The sequence below is a fragment of the Alosa sapidissima genome, chromosome 11 (assembly GCF_018492685.1).
Source record: "Alosa sapidissima isolate fAloSap1 chromosome 11, fAloSap1.pri, whole genome shotgun sequence".
Lineage (NCBI taxonomy): Eukaryota > Metazoa > Chordata > Actinopteri > Clupeiformes > Clupeidae > Alosa > Alosa sapidissima.
This window is the reverse complement of record NC_055967.1, coordinates 37,721,263-37,740,522: the sequence shown is the minus strand read 5'-3', so window position 1 is coordinate 37,740,522 and position 19,260 is coordinate 37,721,263. Positions and strand designations below refer to the sequence as shown.

At 41.8% G+C, this 19,260-nt stretch overlaps 2 protein-coding genes across 6 annotated transcripts in view; both read right to left on the bottom strand.

The window, feature by feature from the left end:
- The window catches only part of hdac10 (histone deacetylase 10), an 11,944-nt gene extending 4,192 nt beyond the window's left edge, over window positions 1-7,752 (bottom strand). For both annotated transcript variants that reach the window (XM_042109487.1, XM_042109488.1), the window contains exons 1-15: window positions 7,659-7,752; window positions 7,367-7,444; window positions 7,133-7,267; window positions 6,950-7,046; window positions 6,766-6,863; window positions 6,543-6,647; window positions 6,384-6,452; window positions 6,045-6,171; window positions 5,858-5,923; window positions 5,625-5,684; window positions 5,197-5,286; window positions 4,997-5,103; window positions 4,788-4,855; window positions 570-831; window positions 386-476 (exon numbers count right to left, since the gene is read on the bottom strand). In XM_042109487.1, coding sequence (XP_041965421.1) covers window positions 386-476; window positions 570-831; window positions 4,788-4,855; window positions 4,997-5,103; window positions 5,197-5,286; window positions 5,625-5,684; window positions 5,858-5,923; window positions 6,045-6,171; window positions 6,384-6,452; window positions 6,543-6,647; window positions 6,766-6,863; window positions 6,950-7,046; window positions 7,133-7,267; window positions 7,367-7,431 — 1,440 coding nt within the window. In that variant the 5' untranslated portion in view covers window positions 7,432-7,444; window positions 7,659-7,752. The remainder of the gene's footprint in view (window positions 1-385; window positions 477-569; window positions 832-4,787; window positions 4,856-4,996; window positions 5,104-5,196; window positions 5,287-5,624; window positions 5,685-5,857; window positions 5,924-6,044; window positions 6,172-6,383; window positions 6,453-6,542; window positions 6,648-6,765; window positions 6,864-6,949; window positions 7,047-7,132; window positions 7,268-7,366; window positions 7,445-7,658) is intronic.
- An 828-nt stretch (window positions 7,753-8,580) lies between these two features.
- Window positions 8,581-19,207, bottom strand: pus7 (pseudouridine synthase 7). Of its 4 annotated transcripts, none has more exons than XM_042110872.1 (18): window positions 19,105-19,207; window positions 18,593-18,709; window positions 18,181-18,504; window positions 18,002-18,086; window positions 17,554-17,670; window positions 17,276-17,420; window positions 15,387-15,404; window positions 14,523-14,634; window positions 14,226-14,303; window positions 13,884-14,012; window positions 13,069-13,194; window positions 12,850-12,911; window positions 12,588-12,748; window positions 11,526-11,652; window positions 11,213-11,314; window positions 10,994-11,123; window positions 9,170-9,261; window positions 8,581-9,090 (listed from the first exon to the last, which is right to left on the bottom strand). In XM_042110872.1, the coding sequence occupies exons 1-18, from the start codon at window positions 19,149-19,151 to the stop codon at window positions 8,954-8,956; spliced, it is 2,109 nt and encodes a 702-aa protein (XP_041966806.1). In that variant the 5' UTR covers window positions 19,152-19,207; the 3' UTR covers window positions 8,581-8,953. The 4 variants fall into 4 exon arrangements, with proteins under 4 accessions (XP_041966806.1, XP_041966807.1, XP_041966808.1 ...); XM_042110873.1 differs by having other exon boundaries at window positions 17,554-17,667; XM_042110874.1 differs by lacking the exon at window positions 15,387-15,404.
- Window positions 19,208-19,260: the final 53 nt, after the last annotated feature.

Sequence of the window (19,260 nt, the reverse complement as noted above, 5' to 3'; positions counted from 1 at the left end):
ATATTTCATACACCAAAACATAAGTGAAAAGCTTTCTTTGTCTTAGCAATGTGTCACGTGGTCACGTGGAAAATTAATACATATAGTTTGCATCGTATGACCAAACAAATGCATTTCAGGAAATGACACACAAAGTTCATTCTGGAAGAGTTGAGAGTGGAAACCATCTGTTGAAGTTCTACCACATTATGCCACATCGTACAACATACAGCTTAACTAAACAAAATGTATAATAAAAAACACTTAATAAAATATTTACATGATTATAAAATGTGAAAGATGTGGGCCTGTGATAAAACACAGCTAAACTAAAACTTATTTGGCACCTCATTATTCACTCTTCGGCATGCTGGAAAAACTGAACAGCTCATATTGAACAACTCACCTCTTTCTTCTCTACTTGGTCCAAAAGTGAGATCACCTGTCTGAGGCTTCTCACCACCCTCTCATCCTTCACTTCTTCATTGAGCTCATCTCTGGAAATAATGGAGATAATATCGCACTGGCACTCTGAGATACACACTCAGACCTTACTGCAGTACGTTCAGTACATCAGCATGATCACTCACCCAAGTCTCTGCACTGTTCCCATGGTGTGGGGTGCCTCCACCGAGCGCCGACAGCCCTGTGGCAGTGTGTCCTCCCCACCAGCAGGGAGCGCTGCTGCTGTACGCACAGGAGGGGCTGTCCTGGGTAGAGGCTCAGGCCAGACCACTTCCTCCTCCGTCTGCTCCTCTGCCTGTCCAGTCAGCTGCTCCGGTTGGACCTCCTCACCAGCGCCCCCTTGTGTCCTGCAGTGTTTGGTGCTGGGCTCTGAGACCGGGGCCGTCGCTGCAGCATGGGGAGCAGAGAGGACATGCCTGTACCTGCTATATATTTATATATACACATGCCTGTACCCGCTATATATTTATATATACAAGCCTGTACCCGCTATATATTTATATATACACATGCCTGTACCCGCTATATATTTATATATACAAGCCTGTACCCGCTATATATTTATATATACACAGTACATGCCTGTACCCGCTATATATTTATATTTACATGCCTGTACCCGCTATATATTTATATATACATGCCTGTACCTGCTATATATTTATATATAAAGTACATGCCTGTACCCGCTATATATTTATATATACATGCCTGTACCTGCTATATATTTATATATAAAGTACATGCCTGTACCCGCTATATATTTATATATACATGCCTGTACCTGCTATATATTCATATATACATGCCTGTACCCGCTATATATTTATATATACAGTACATGCCTGTATCCGCTATATATTTATATATACAGTACATGCCTGTACCCGCTATATATTTATATATACATGCCTGTACCCGCTATATATTTATATATACATGCCTGTACCTGCTATATATTTATATATACATGCCTGTACCAGCTATATATATACATGCCTGTACCCGCTATATATTTATATATACATGCCTGTACCTGCTATATATTTATATACACGTCTGTACCCGCTATATATTTATATACACATGCCTGTACCCACTATATATATATATATATATATATATATATATATATATACATATATATACATACACATACACACACATATACATACACATGCCTGTACTCGCTATATATTTATATACATGCCTGTACCCGCTATATATATATATATATATATATATATATATATATATATATATATATATATATATATATATATATATGCCTGTACCTGCTATATATTTATATATACATGCCTGTACCCACTATATATTTATATATACATGTCTGTACCCGCTATATATTTATATATACATGCCTGTACCCGCTAATGTACCCGCTATATATTTATATATACATGCCTGAACCCGCTATATATTTATACATGCCTGTACCCGCTATATATCTACATGCCTGTACCCGCTATATACATGCCTGTACCTGCTATATATTTATATATACATGCCTGTACCCGCTATATATTTATATATACACATGCCTGTACCTGCTATATATTTATATATACATGCCTGTACCAGCTATATATATATATATATATATACACATGCCTGTACCAGCTATATATATATATATACACATGCCTGTACCCGCTATATATATATATTATATATGCCTGTACCTGCTATATATTTATATATACATGCCTGTACCAGCTATATATATATATATATATATATATATATATATATGCCTGTACCTGCTATATATTTATATATACATGCCTGTACCCGCTATATATTTATACATGCCTGTACCCGCTATATATTTATACATGCCTGTACCCGCTATATATTTATATATACATGCCTGTACTAGGGGTGGGCGATATATATTGTCTGCGATAATATCGTGCTTGTTGTTTTAACGATGTGCAAATTCACATTATCGAGTATTTAAATTACTTATGGGGGAAAAAACACTCGAAATCACGCAGTGAAGACTCATACATTCACAGGAGGTGTATGCGGGAGAAGCCCCTGGCTGCAGCAGAGCAAGCGTCACGTGATCACTAGTGGGTCACAACGTTGTCACAAGCACGCCTAATGTTTATTTTGTGCAGCTAGAGTAGCCTATTTGGGATTTTATGCTGCTACTTCTGTTCAAGTAGCATTGATGAGACGGTCACGTTTTTTCCTACACGGTATTATATGGAGAGAAAACATTAGCCTTTGAGTATTTTAATAGTCAGTTGTAAACAAAGAATTATTCTCATGTAACTCTTGTAAATGGACTGAAGTTAGCTCTAAATATCTACGTTTACCGATTATGCTAACCGTTAGCATCTCTATGGGATTTCTCATATACATTAGCCATAAGCTAACGCATTAGTTTCTATTCTGTAACTTGGAATGCTAGCCTACATGATTGCAATTAAACAAAACATCGAAGGAAATAACTGAGATGTACTCTGTTGGTCTGCTTAGTTTTACAGTGAATCCTATGTAAAGGTTTGAAAGGAACTTCAGCTTCAGACTTTCTCTTGGGAAACTGTTAGGCCTATTCATCTTCTCTAATGTAGCTGGCTAGACCATGTCATTGCCACACACACAAGTGGGGGCAGAATTGGAAATGTACATAGAGTGACAATGCATTGGTTGATTTGGTTAAAAAGTCACAGGTTAGGTTATTGGTTATTATTGTAAAGATGCTGTTCATAAATAATGAGCTGTTAAGTAACTCAGACTTTAACAAAACATTTTTTTTAAAGGATATTTTAAAGGATTAATTATCGTTATCGTCAAATTCACAAAAAATATTGAGATATTATTTTTTGTCCATATCGCCCACCCCTAGCCTGTACCCGCTATATATTTTAGGGCTGCAGCTATCGATTCTTTTTGTAATCGATTAATCTAGCACTTTATCTATCGATTAATCGGATACAATTCTTTTTTTTCCTTTTTAAACAACCAAAACACATAATGCATAACGAAAATGACATGGCTGTAAAATGATCAAGCAATTGGCACAGAGGTATTTATTCTAACTCCAACATTAGGCTACAAAACTAAGCTCATTTATTGCAATTTACCCATTTAGTGTTTTTAAGTGTCAGTGCCATCAATTAAATAATGTTCAAAATGCTCTCTGTAAAATTGCAGCCTCTTGTGCATGACTTAGCTGGGCGAACAAAGCTGCCCACACTATGTTGTGAAGTGCTGGGAGGGAGAAGAGGGAAAGCAATTTAATGTATTAATATGTAGCCTACAACAAGTTTCATGCTGTAATCCAGACCTGACATCAACATAAATGTCTGTTTTATGTAGATTTCTACACCTGCAGCATTAGGCTACTAACAAATAATTTTACCATTAGGCTACTAAAAAATAGCCTACCATTAGGCTACTAACAAATAATTTTACCATTAGGCTACTAAAAAATCATTTCTGGGGTGAGCCTATTTGCTATGGTAACCTAGCAACCTGTGTGAGTGTGTGCACGCGTGCGGTGCGTGAGGAAAGATGAGGGTGCATGCATGTGTGTGAGGGGTTCTTTTTTAGGCATACTGTCTTGCAATTCAACGTGAATAAGTTTACTTACTTAAAAACATCAAAGCTAAACAAGCTATCATGACATCGCTACAAATACAGTATGTGATTAAAATCAGCCAACATCAATGTAGGCTATAGGCTACGTACTGTAGATAGATGATAGATAGGCTAGATAGATTGATAAATAGCCTAGCCTACTTTATTGACGCTTGGTGAAACAGCATGGAGTGGATATTTAGGTTCAGATGCTTGTTCTTTTCCTTTTTGAGTATGTAATGATCTCAAAACTTTACTTGAAAACTTTAGACATTCTCTGCCATTTATGGATATCTTGACTCCGCCATCGCGCAAGCTAAATTCAGAATGTACGATTCACACGCTAGTTGTGTGCTTCCTGAACAACGGTCCGTGTGGAACAATCAGATCCCTGCGCGTATAGTGCGCGTCATAGGAATTTAATGAGGCTTCGAGGCAGGGTTTTTGCCTCGAGTAATTTTTGTATTCGAGTTATTCGAGTAACTCGATGAATCGTTTCAGCCCTAATATATTTATACATGGCTGTACCCGCTATATATTTATATAGACATGCCTGTACCCGCTATATATTTATACATGCCTGTACCTGCTATATATTTATATATACATGCCTGTACCCGCTATATATTTATATATACATGCCTGTACCCGCTATATATTGGTTCAGCCCATCTTTGCAGACAACACAGTTAACTTAGAACAGAAAGAGATTTCGGCTTGGGACATCATACCAGAGTGTTTAAAGCAAGTCCAATACGGTTGATGTGCAGACCTCACATTTTGAAGAGACTCCAGTGCACTTAGGGGAAAGAGGGAAGTACATCAGACATGAATACTGCACACTCTACAATAAACAACACTCATGATGAAACCTGTGAAATAAACAACACTCATGATGAAACCTGTGACTACTGGACTGCCCCTCCTGCGTCTGACCCACCTGTCGCACGGGGAGCTTACGCTGGGCAGCAGAGGGGCAGGGTCGCCTAGGAGACTCTGCACAGTCTGGCACACTGACTGGGCAAGCGAGGTCAAGTGATATCCACCCTACAAACAAAAACACAAAGCCACCTATGAGTGACCTGACACACTGTATGGGCATCATAGAAAACCTCTGAAGGTGCCCCAATGTGAGCTCACCTCAAGAACCGTGCACAACCTGCCCCCTGCCAGGGGCATCAGCAGGTGTGTGAGGTGGGCAAAGATCTCTGGAGTGGCGCACATGTGGCCCTAAAAATCAGAGCCAAGCTTTGTTTGTCACAGGATCTAATACCAACACATAAGCAACCAAATTGAAAAGCATGCTTCTAACCTCCATGCTTCTAAGGATCAAATACCAACACATAAGTAACCAAATTGAAAAGCATGCTTCTAAGGATCAAATACCAACACGTAAGTAACCAAATTGAAAAGCATGCTTCTAAGGATCAAATACCAACACGTAAGTAACCAAATTGAAAAGCATGCTTCTAAGGATCAAATACCAACACGTAAGTAACCAAATTGAAAAGCATGCTTCTAAGGATCAAATACCAACACGTAAGTAACCAAATTGAAAAGCTTCTAACCTCTGGGTCTCCGATGGCAGAGTCAAAACCTGCCGACACCAGAACGAGCTCAGGGTTGAACTAGGAGAGAGGTTAGGAGATAGATTGATGAAAACAGATGAAAAAGATATTAAAATTGATGAAAACGATGTCATGTAGTATAATTACATATTTTACATAGTGATTATTGGTAACTGCTTTTCTGTTCAATCACCCAATTGCTGTGAGTGCTTAAGTTAAGGTCTGCGGCCTACCTCATAAGCAACCGGCAGTAGCACATGGAAGAAGACAGAGAGGTAGTCACTGTTGGTCATTCCCACCTGCACAATGGAGAGGTCATTTCAGAACAAGTGCCAACACCACACAAATCAGTCAGAGTAAAAGTCCCCAAAACGTCTCTCAATAGATAGATTAGGGATGCGTTGGGATGTTGGGAAGAACCTTATTCCATGGTACGTTCATATTGAATCCTGCTCCGTTTCCCTTTCCCACGTTGTCATAATCTGATTCTGGAAGATTGGGCCAAAAGCTTTGGTGCTCAAAGCGGTGCCAAGAAAAGTAGAGCACACTGAAAAATAGGTAAAAGCATCATGGGTAGACTAGTAAGCATTCATGGGTAGACTAGTAAAAGGCCGGGTAAGTTTAGTCCTCCTTAATCGGTTTAGTTCTGAATGGAGCTAGGGTTCGAATATCATGTGCAATCTAAGTACACGAGACCTTGGGTCCTCCTAGAAACAGTACTGAACACCTAATATGATGTGCAATCTAAGTACACCAGACCTTGGGTCCTCCTCGAAACAGTACTGGACACCTTGCCCATGATGCACGTCCCAGTCAACAATCAAAACCCTTGAAAGGAGAAAAATAAAAATGATTCCATTCAGTCAATATGTAGCCTAGTATATGCAAACAGATTTGGCCTACACTCTGCAAACCAACCTTTTAACACTATAGCGTTTCTTAGCATAGTGAGCAGCAATAGCCACGTTGTTGAAAACACAGAAGCCGTTGGCAGCACTTCTTTGGCTGTGATGGCCAGGGGGTCTGAAGAAAGACATATACAAAAAGAGAAAAATTATAATAATACATAAGTGAACATGTTAGACACGTATCAATCTAACCACATTATTCAGCTCCTAGCTCTCTTGTTCCATGGACTCACCTGACCAATGCAATTCCATTCCTCACTTTTTCCGTCATCACACTGTCCACTAACTGCAGGGTGGCCCCTATTGCCAGTTTGGCACAGTGGAAGATGTTCTGTCACCAACAGAAAAGATTTAGTAATTAACCTCTCTGAAGGCATAGAAGACATTCTGTAGACATATCTAGCAGATGCATCTCACCGGATGGAAATATACATCTCCATACTGCTGGGTGAATGTCATTAGATCCTCCAGTGTCATGTGGGGAGTCTGTTTGACAGCTTCAAGATACTCCTCACTGTTCAAACAGATGGAACCATTAAGATAGATGTGTGACTCCTGTGTGGGGTTGGTGATGACAAACAAGACCTGGGTAACACTTGCCTGTGTACCAGTAAGATCTCCTCATCAGTTGCTTGACGAACGGGGATGGAGACACAGCGCTCTGACAGGCCTTTGGCAAGCAGTGCTCCATAACTGGCAGTAAGACGTTCCGGTACCTCAATTTTACAAGCAGGGCTGCATTATGCCAAGAGAGAAAGAAGGGGGAATTACGTTTGGTAAAATTCCATAATGGACAAATAGAGCGGGTTATTAGGCTATTCATATGAAACTCACTCAACCCAGAGGAGTTTGTAGCGGGTCATCTCCTCATCATAAATCAGAGCCGTCTTTGATGCCATAACGACCTAAGACCTTAAATGGAGAATACACTAGTTGTCAGAACAGTCTCAGGGACTAAGTTAGCCTACAAGATTCGTGTACAAAAATAGTTGGCCCCGTCTAGAATCTAGACCTGAAACGCGTTTTCTGAAGAAAGAAAATGGACATCATAATGTCCATCAAAGACCTAATGTATTGCAGTAGTGCAAATCAAAAACTGTTTTCTGTACCATAAGTGCAGACCTACCCGAGCCAACTAGAAAACTGAAGCAAGGCAGGTCGACCAGTGCGTAGACATTTTGTTTGGTCATGTGACTTTTAGTAATGGTTTGATTGGTTGCCCAACTACAGCGTAAACTGTACGAGATTTGAACTGTCTATGGATTTGAAAGTCTTTATGCGACCATTTTTGAGTAGAAGGAATGTTTTATTAGCCCTGGCAGCCGCTAGGGGCGCGTCTACATTTCTAGGCTAATGTTTTATATGAGGGCAAAGGCTTTGAAATTGCACATTGACACTTCAACCAAACAATGGGGTTACTGTAGTACTCTGTCATACTTCTAATACCCACTCAATGTAGAATTCCATGACTTTTCCCTGAATAAAAACCCTGACCATAAAGCCATAATGAATGGTACAATAAGCCAACCAATGATTTCAGATCAGCCATTTAGCGTTCAACAATCTTTTACTTTTTTTAGAGTGGTAGATGAATAAGTGGGCATTGAATAAACAAAGTTGGTCTACTCAAGCAAGCAGTAAAGCTAATAACCAGATTTACACCAATTCTGCATGGAAATATTTGTATTAATGTATTTTGGCATTGGTATTTTGATATTCCATGACTGTCCCAAAAATGATGATATGATATGGCATGATATTCTAGAAATTCCATGACCCATGGAGACTCTGACCAGAGAATGTCCGTAGACGGGCTCTGCTCCGACTGTCATACTTCTGTTCTGATGGTTTATGGGTAAAACTTCATTACCATGTACAAACTGCCTGCTACAGTCATCATTACTATGTACAAACTGCCTAGAGTTCATTACCGTGTACAAACTGCCTGCTACTTCACACCTGACATGATGACATAAAATTAAGTATATTTGCCCTTCAATCCAGGACAGGTATGACTTCACATTTTCTATTGGTATAAAACACATATATAGGTCAAAGAATATTTTATTGTATTGGGCAAGTAATTTCATCAGGGGTGTATTTTACAGTTTACATCTTTCTGTACAACCTCATTACAGTAAATACCTTAAAAAAGGGAAAAAAAGACATTCTTCTGCAAACCTCTTCATGAAGTCAGCCATAAGAAATAATAAAGGTCATACCAAAACTCACAATAGAGCATGTCCAAATTTTCCACATAACACTTCCCTGATTTAATCCAAGAAAGCTACAATTCAAATTTATAAAACCCATCCTCTTAAAAAGAAACCTAAGGAGCAAAAGCAGTGAGGAGTTGAATGAAACATGTTCTGCAGGGGGCCGGAGGTGGGCCGGAGGTGGGCCGGAGGTGTCCATCTGCACTCAGCTGAGCCATGTGGTGTTGAGCTGGGTCTGGTTCTTGATGCTGGTGTCCATCTTCAGCACTTCTCTGATGACCATGGTGGCGTAGGTGGAGGGAGGCAGAGAGAACTCCATCCTCAGGGCCCTGTACTTCCCCTCTGACAAAACAACAGTTTGCTTAGCATCCATTACATCTCTCACCTGTGGCTTAAAGAGGCTGTACTCTACAGAAGTTACCTGTGAGGTAGACTGGGGCTGGTTTGCCCTCCAGTTTCTCAACGTCGGTGTGAACCAGTGGGACTCGTGCATCATCATAGTTTATCACCTCCCTGTAGAAAATTGAGAGAATATAGCATTGTGCAATGTGCATATTTATGTCAGACCTTTTTCAGTCAAAAGAGACTATTGATGTGGATTTACTACAAGTGATCTTTGGGGGCATGACTCCTCCACGCCCCCCACATCTGCAATTATATGAAGTCTCAGGGACAGCAGCAGCAAGAGAGCCCACTCCTCCAAGAAAGAAATACCTCCAAGTACAGAACGCCTCCAAGTGAGGAATAATGTATAGAACGCCTCCAAGTGAGGAATAATGTATAGAACGCCTCCAAGTGAGGAATAATGTATAGAACGCCTCCAAGTGAGGAATAATGTATAGAATGTCTCCAAATAAGGGATAATGTATAGAACGCCTCCAAGTGAGGAATAATGTATAGAATGTCTCCAAATAAGGGATAATGTATAGAACGCCGCTCATTATCGAGAAAATAAGTCCTGACAGGGCAAACCGGACCCCAACGCGCCAGCGTCTTGCTTCGCCCTGAAGGGACTTATTTTCCCGATGATGAGCGCTCTATACATTATTACATTACATTAAATTACATTTGGCTGACACATTTTTAACCAAAGCGACTAACAACATGGTAACAGTTAAGTTTTAAAGCAATTCTCTCAACAATTTTAGGACAATTTAAAAAACGGTAGAGTACAGTAAGAATAAGTGCATCAGTGAGTGCTGTTTTTAAACAGTTGAGTGTCAGTTTAAGACAGCTGGTAAGTGCTAGCATCAGCAAGACTTGTTGTAAGTGGTGCTATGAGAGGAGATGTTCTCTAAAGAGCTGGGTCTTTTTTGAAAATGGAGAGGGATGTCCCTGCCCTTGTAGGAGCTGGCAGTGGGTCAGTTTATTATCCCGCTTATTGTACGGCTACTTGCCAAAACAAAACATAAACTCCACATGATATGTCTCTTTACATTGATTTGTTACTGTTTCATTGTGGCTTTTGCTGAGAAACAAATAGTTGGCAACACACGCGCAACTTGAATCAAACATTCTTTGGAACACAGCTGATCATCCGTCTGTTTTCACTTTTGAATGTAGTTTCATTGCAAGTGACCGGACTACTTGCAGAATGACATGAAAGACGTGAATAAGAAGCACAAAACTAGAGACGCACCGATAAGGAATTTTAGGGCCGATATTTATTCGTTTGTTGTGGCCGATACAGATACGATAACCGATAATATTACTCTTCAAAAAAAATTGTGAAAAGTGAATTGGAGACAGCATTTAATAAGCATCATTTAAATGTAATTTTACCTACCACCAATGATGGACAGAACTCATTATAGTCCTCAATGGTACAGCAGCCAACAGAATAGCTGTAGCCTAGGCCTATGTGTGGCTCCTTTAAGTGAACTTGACGTCAGTGAATTGCAAGTGAGCGGCCAGCGACAGAGTATGAATCGTTTCAAATCTATGGAGTAAACGCAGCTCAACGCAGATAAACGGCAGTTTCATATATGGAGTAAACGCAGCTCAACGCAGATAAACGGCAGTTTCATATATGGAGTAAAGGCTCAACACAGATAAACGGCAGTTTCATATATGGAGTAAAGGCTCCACGCAGATAAACGGCAGTTTCATATATGGAGTAAAGGCTCAACACAGATAAACGGCTAAGCTAAGCTGGGAAAAAGCTATAGCGACCAAATCAGAGTTTGTGAGGGAAACTTATGTTTAGTCAAAGTCAAAGTATGTCAAATGCTCTGCTGTTACTGACCAGCTGACGTTCTGTGGGCGAATGATAACGAGGCGGTAGGCCCCCGCAAGTGAATAGTCCCGGACCTTGTGCCTCATGTTGTCAATGTCCAAGTTGTCTGCAGTCAGCATCTCTCTGTAGCCCTTCCCGACTGTCACAGATCCAAAATGCCACCTTATTAGTTGTCACAGCCACAGCACACAAGACAGGCAAAGCCAAATAAGGAAAATGACAACTCACCATGGTGTGTTGGGTAAATGACATCAAAGCCTGGTAGGGGCATCACGATATCATGAATGGAGTGTTTCTCTGCTTCTTCTGCAGTGAGAACATGAGCAGTACCTGGTGGCCAGACAAGAGAATTGCACTGAGGCTGTGGTTTTGTTGTTAAAAGATAGATAAGCTAGACCTACGATAATGGCACAGTTCAGTTGCCTGAAAACTGTCAAAACAGGATAAACACATGACCCTGAGAAACAAGATCAGTCATAAACACTGGCAGAAAGATGATTGGGATGTTTTACTGTCAAACACCTCGGCCAGAGACACGTACCTCCTTTGAGCACCAGGTCCCCCTCCACAGCCTGAAACCCAAACGCCTCCACCCGCCTGCTCACCATGGTGTTCCACACGTAGCTCTGGTAGCTGTGGATGTACATCAGACGATTGTTTCGGGGAATCTGCAACAAAAGCAAAGACAGAACGCAAAGAATATTTAGGTCACATGGTATGGGCTATATGGATATACTATTATGGATTTGGAATATATATATATATGGTATGGACACATGGTATGGCTATATGGATATACTATTATGGATTTGGAATATATATATATATATGGTATGGACACATGGTATGGCTATATGGATATACTATTATGGATTTGGAATATATATATATGGTATGGACACATGGTATGGCTATATGGATATACTATTATGGATTTGGAATATATATATATATATATATATATATATATATATATATATATTGCATTGGATTTTTAGTATACTTTCAAAATGCGTACGGAGATGCCAGAGTGTGGAGTACTGTATGTGTGTGTGTGTGTGTGTGTGTGTGCATGTGTGTGTTCGTGTGTGTGTGTGTGCGTGTGTGTGTGTGTGTGTGTACCTGATGGTTTTGCTCAGTGTGTGTGTGTGTGTGTGTGTGTGTGTGTACCTGATGGTTTTGATCAGTGTGTGTGTGTGTACCTGATGGTTTTGATCAGTGTGTGTGTGTGTACCTGATGGTTTTAATCAGTGTGTGTGTGTGTGTGTGTGTGTGTGTGTGTGTGTGTGTGTGTGTACCTGATGGTTTTGATCAGTGTGTGTGTGTGTGTGTGTGTACCTGATGGTTTTGATCAGTGTGCGTGTGTGTGTGCGTGTGTGTGCGTGTGTGTGTGTGTGTGTGTGTGCGTGCGCATGTGTGTGTGTTTGTTCGTGTGTGTGCGTGCTTGTGTGTGTTTGTGTGCGTGTGTGTGTGTGTGTGTGTGCGCATGTGTGTGTTCATGTGTCTGTGTGTGTGCACGTGAGAGACGCCAGAACACTTACCATTCCAAAAGCGTGTGTGTGTGTGTGTGTGTGTGTGTGTGTGTGTGTATATGTAGACTCACCATTCCAAAAGCGTGGACGATGTTCTTCATGCCGTACCTGGACAGGCCCCGCAGCAGTTGTCCCTCTACGCAGCGTTTGACGGGCAGCTTCCTCAGCGCCGCCTCCGGGTCCTGAGACTTGGCCCACTCCTCACGGCACCGCACCAGGTAGCCCTTCTCCGCTAACATTCAGACAAGCAAAGGCCCAACTCTGTCAAAGGTTTGTCAAGACCAAATACAAAATGGACTCATGCTGTGCTGTTAAGAGATTTAGCTGGCCTACCTCCAGGCCGTGGTTTAAGAATGAGATCCATGACTTCATTCCAGTTGTTCTGTAAAATGGCTCTAACGGTTGGAATAAAATATAATTTCAGCTCATCTCAAAACTCACTGACAGCAACACAGACAACACAGATAAAATGCTTTACACATGCACAGCACCAGTGGGCCAATGAAAAGCCAATCGGAGATGGATCAGTAGACTTTGGAAAAGCTTCCTTACTTGCCAACCTGGTATGTGGGAACAGCAGTGGTGCCAAAGCGCTGCATGCCGTAGTAGTTGATGAAGCCGGCATCCCTGAGCGAGGCCATGGCCTGACCAATCTGCTCCTCTGACCCATCGATGTTCCTGAGCAACATCCCAACAAAGCAAGCGTCCATCAATCACAGCTCAACCAAAGCTAACTACAGCGAGGTACATCTCAACATCATAGTTCTTTACAACCATTACTATGAGCAGGCTACTAACCTGACGACTACAGTGAAAACCATCACTATGAGCAGGCTACTAACCTGACGACTACAGTGAAAACCATCACTATGAGCAGGCTACTAACCTGACGACTACAGTGAAAACCATCACTATGAGCAGGCTACTAACCTGACGACTACAGTGAAGTGGTTGTACTAACCTGACGACTACAGTAGTAAAGTGGTTGCAGGCTACTAACCTGACGACTACAGTGAAGTGGTTGTACTAACCTGACGACTACAGTAGTGAAGTGGTTGTACTAACCTGACGACTACAGTAGTGAAGTGGTTGCAGGCTACTAACCTGACAACTACAGTGAAGTGGTTGCACTAACCTGACAACTACAGTGAAGTGGTAGCACTAACCTGACGACTACAGTGAAAACCATCACTATGAGAGGCTACTAACCTGACGACTATAGTGAAAACCATCACTATGAGAGGCTACTAACCTGACGACTACAGTGAAAACCATCACTATGAGAGGCTACTAACCTGACGACTACAGTGAAGTGGTTGCAGGCTACTAAGCTGACGACTACAGTGAAGTGGTTGCAGGCTACTAACCTGACGACTACAGTGAAGTGGTTGCCCCGAAGTTCTCCCAGCTTGAGAGGGTGCTTCTTGTATGCAAAATTTCCCAGCTTGAAGTTCATGAGGCACTTGTTGAGGTGAAGTATCCTCTCGGCTGTGATCCTGCAAGCCCACAAATGTCCTTAAATCATGCAGGAACCGTCTACAGTGACCATGGCAGAACACTGAAGACTCAGTCAAAAGGCATGTCATAATTATACAAATTCTCTGTAAACAATGGATGAAATATGAAACACACTACACACACTGGCACTCCAGGAGAAATCAGCTAGTATAGCCCATCATGCAACACCAGCTAGGCGACACAGCACTCACTTTAAAACTGCAATCTCCTGCACAGTGATGGCCCTCTTGTCCTTGGTGCCCATGTATGAAAACACATTGGGCCTCACCCTGAAATTAACAAGCATGTTGCCTGAAGAGGAGATTCTTATAGCTCATGACCACATCAGTTTTGTCTTTCCTATGCCACAGTCTTTACTCACGGTTAAAGGGTCAACGCGTGTGTGTGTGTGTGTGTGTGTGTGTCTATCACAGGAACATATCATATCCACCACTACATCGTACCAATAAATCATATAAGATATACGTGAGTGTAAGGAGGAAATGTACCTGAGAAACTTGGAGAGGACATTAATGGAGTCCATGGTGTCTTTGTTCTCCTTGTAGAGCACAAAGTGACAGAAGCTGCCTCTGTTCTTGGGCCAAGAGTGTTTCCTGGGAGCTTCCACGGAGACAGACAAGTTTAACATGAGATATGACGACAGAAGAAAGCAAAAAAACAAAGACCTTGCCCTGGTCAACAGTCGGTCACACCACTTCTATTTATTAATATAGTGAGTTTATTAATATAGTGAATGGTTTATCTGCAGTAACTTACAGAACAAATGCACAACACTTTTGAACGTATACTCTCTAGGAACCATGGCCCAGAGTGGAGCCATATAAGCAGGAGAGCCACACCATCCAGGGTCATTTGGCTTCAAACTCTTTGATCCCAAAATGAGCACGGCCATTTACCATTCTTTGAAGGCTACAGGTCAAATGAAAATATTCATGCATGTCAGAGGTCACTTGTCACTCATCCCCCAGAACAATCCACCAAAAAAAACTGCTTTCCGAGCAGGAGCAGCAAGTCAACCGCCGACACAACTGACGTATTGTTACAACAGGCGAGATGCTATCTCAGCTATTTCAAATCCTCATTATCACCCAGGTTTGAATATTTTAAATTGAATGTAAAGCCCAGAATATCCTCTCATGACGAGAAGCCCTGCCCATGTCACTGTTGCCCCTGCCCCCACACCTGTCCTACCCCCACACCTGTCCTGCCCCCACACCTGTCCTGCCCCCACACCTCTCCTGCCCCCACACCTCTCCTGCCCCCACACCTGTCCTGCCCCAACACCTCTCCTGCCCCCACACCTCTCCTGCCCCCACACCTCTCCTGGAGCTGAGAGGGAGAAGCCATCTTACCTGGAGCAGCTCGCACCACTGTCCAGCCAGAGAGGGGCAGCAGGAGGACAAAAGAGTGTTACTAAAGACCATCAATAACAGCACAGGCCCGGGAACGGCACGGAGTCTGCATGCAGGGGGAAATGTCAATAACAGCAGAGGCCCGGGAACGGCACGGGGTCTGCATGCAGGGGGAAATGGTGGTGGGTTTGTGGGTCGCTAACTTTTCTGTGCAGCAGGTCCTTCGCGTTGCCATGACCACAGATTATGGTAGTTACACATCCATATGTCTAACTATGGAATCAATCTACAACTTCGACTTTAAAAACTCAACCTATATCACATCCAGAAACACTTGTACTTGTAGAGGTTCATAGCACTATAAATCCCAAGAGCACAAAATACTGTACATGTTTAAACGTTAAAGGAATTGTTATAATGCAGCTGATCAAACAACAGACTGGATTTGATTACTGAACACGCAATCTAACAAACCTAAATGTAGAGGAACAACAAAACCAGTTGACACACAACACCAACTCAAGAGCCTCAAAACACCAAAGCTGTTCAATATAAATGCATAACCAAATAAATCTTTGGTTTAGAGACCAAGTGCTGATTGTTCCTATTTTCTCAAACTGAAGGCAAAATAATGTAAATTGCAACTGACTATGGCAAGTGAAAAAAAACAAACCTTGCCAGCCTCAGATGAGATAACAGGACGAGCAAGTATTCAAATGGATGGCGCTAGTCCAATTTCCAATTTAATGTACAGTATTTTGGCCCATCCAGTCTACAGTCTACTTTTAGGAAGCTTTCGCTTCATCACAAGTTCACTGGTATGCTCAGCTCAGTACAGTCCTGCACACGAGAGTGGAAATGTTCCTGTTAGAGTACACACAGCTCAACATATGAGAGTGGTCCTATCTACCAAACACAACAGTCCATCAGCAACTAAATACAGTACATTTGAACAAACATTAGTCTAACTCGCCCCCTTGCTCCTCAAACACATCACTCTTGGCTTACGAAACTACAAAGACATGATTCTGCAACTCTGTAGAAGTCCTGTGTTCCATATACTACAGCATTCTCTGTGCTGACTTGCGTCTTGGAATCAAGATTATGTATTAAAATACATTTTCCCCAGCGTCTCACCGAGCCTGGCATGTAGTTGTTTAACAAAGATCTGATCTAGCAATCAATTTACATAAATAATAGAGAAACAAACTGCAAAATCACTTTTACTAGAATACGAGATACACGTTTCTCAGACACACAGAAAGGTTATGATCCAGGAAGTGACATCAGGGGTCAGTGAAATACTACCAAGTCAGTAAGTCTACTCCTGCACTTTTAAAAGCATGCGTGAGAGTCCCCAAGTCTACTCCTGCACTTTTAAACGCATGCGTGAGAGTCCCCAAGTCTACTCCTGCACTTTTAAAAGCATGCGTGAGTCCACAAGTCTACTCCTGCACTTTTAAAAGCATGCGTGAGTCCCCAAGTCTACTCCTGCACTTTTAAAAGCATGCGTGAGAGTTCCCAAGTCACTAAGTTTACTCCTGCACTTTTAAACGCATGCGGGAGTCCCCATGCACCTCTACATGCTGTTCTGTGCATCAAAACTTTGCCATACAGCACTGGGGAGATGCCACATGCAGTGAGAAGAGATGAGGTCAACTTCAGTGGGGGGAAAGGAGTATGCACGTCAAAACATCACCACATACGTAGTGCTGAATGACTGAGGAATGGTCAAATTTGTTTTATACATGAAAACAACTATGAATGCAAATACACTTTTAATTTCACTTTTAAACAATGAAAGAGATAGTGGACTGGCACAATGTCCTCATGAGTGCATGACTATTCTGGCAGAATGTCCTCATGAGTGCATGACTATTCTCAGGTACCTGCCAGAGCTTTCTTCCCTGCTGCATGGTAGGCCACAATGTACTTCCGCCCGTCCTTCTCCTCAGTCTTGGTTTCCAGGCCAGGGTACATATTCTTCACCGCTCTGTGGACTTGAGTGCGCTTCTCTTTTGTGTCATCCGCTACCTGTGTGTAAATAAAGACAGGCCACAGCAAGTTCCGAGATTACCTGACCATTACAAACCAACTCACTGATGAAAGTACTCTGACACTTTGCTTGTTTCCTTTTATCCTAAAGGAGCTCCAATGCTGTGTGCACCTCTATAGACACGTTGCCCTCTTTATTCTTAAACAGCTGCAGCTCCTCCAGCTGCTTCTTCTGTTCCTCTGTCAGCACCTCAGCTTCAGCGGCCGGTTCCTCCGGTGGAGCCTCCTGCTGGACACAACGCCATATAAATATCAAACAACGTCCGTGCTAATAAACAAACAAACTCCATAAATATCAAACAACATCCGTGCTAATAAACAAACAAACTCCATATAAATATCAAACAATGTCCGTGCTAATAAACAAACAAACGCCATAGTAATATCAAACAACGTCCGTGCTAATAAACAAACAAACTCCATATAAATATCAAACAACGTCCGTGCTAATAAACAAACAAACAAACAAACAATGTATGGGCAAATAAGTTATTTCTAGTTTGAAAGCCTTTGTGTTTATAAAGTGAAGTTTATAAGAAGTCAAAGAACTTTAGTCTCACCTCAGTTTCCACTGGGATGGATAAGTCATCAAGTTGAACAGTCTTCCCCTCTTTGTTGATTTCATGCACAACAAAATCGGAGTACCTGTGCACATAACAGATGGATTTGCTCATTCTATCTTCAATCTCCCCTCTACAAACATATTACACAGACAACACAACACCACTGACTCACTCACCGTTCTTTCAGAATCCCTGAGAAGCCTTTATGGTCACTGACAAACTTCAGAATGCCCACATCAAGCTCTGTCAGTCCGTGCTTCATCATGTCAGCGAAGGTTTCGCCATCGCCATCCCCTTCCACCACCTCCTCCTCCTCCTCCTCTGCTGGCAGTTCATCTTCACTGCCCTCACACTCCTCTCCTTCCCCTTTGGCCAGCTGTGCTGCAGCCGCTCCATTCTTCTCCTCTCTCACTCTGGGCCTCTTGACGGTGTGGATGAGCTCTTCCACTGGACATGCCCTCTTCAATGACGTCGGCTCAGAGTCCTCCATTAAGAGTAAACTGAGCAGGAGGGAAAAAGAAAGAATGTAATTGCATTCGAGAATCTGTTTCATTACCAGGGTACATAACATGTGATTTTTTAACTTACCAGTACGGTTTGACGTTTAACACTGGTGGGGTACTGCAAGGTGAATGGTTCCAGATGGCTAGTCTTTGAATGCCACCAGCAAAAAGGTAGACAGAGCGCCACTTCGATGCAACACAACTAATTGTGGATAGATATGAGACATACAAGACAATTCATGACATCTGATTATTTTTTAATTTTAATGCGTCACATTGACATCCATGCTAGAACGTCTGAATGTAAAAACAGAAGCAATAACAATATCAACAAAAACCATGCAGATTATAGGAATAGCTTTACTATCTAGATCACTGGCAAGCTACTGAAGCATGTAATTCTCACCTGTAGCTATAGCAAGAATATCAACGTAGCGCGGTTCAAAACAAACAGCTATCATCCGCTATAGTAAGCTAAATCATATAATTTATTCTCTGTACTTAACCGAGCAACAAAATGTAATTTTATATCGTTAGTAACATCTTGCCTGCACCATTGCGTACAATATTTTGATATGTGCAATACACCACCCTTACATAATTCTTCGATATCTTGTCAGAAGATGCTGAACAGTGGACAACATGTGAGGCTGCCTACCAACAACTGGTCAAGAGCATGAGCATGAAGGTTTTGCTTCCGGGTCAATATATCACCATAATAAAAGTAATTTGTCTGTAAACGTTACAAGAGAA

What these genes read in the sequence shown, in the direction of transcription:
- pus7 (XM_042110872.1), bottom strand. Translation starts at nt 19,151, where the DNA reads ATGTTGTCCACTGTTCAGCATCTTCTGACAAGATATCGAAGAATTAT. An exon ending in ACAAGATATCGAAGAATTAT is followed by an intron (nt 18,710 to 19,104) that starts GTAAGGGTGGTG and finishes ATCCACAATTAG; the next exon opens with TTGTGTTGCATCGAAGTGGC. An exon ending in CACTTCACTGTAGTCGTCAG is followed by an intron (nt 13,195 to 13,883) that starts GTTAGTAGCCTG and finishes GATGTTGCTCAG; the next exon opens with GAACATCGATGGGTCAGAGG.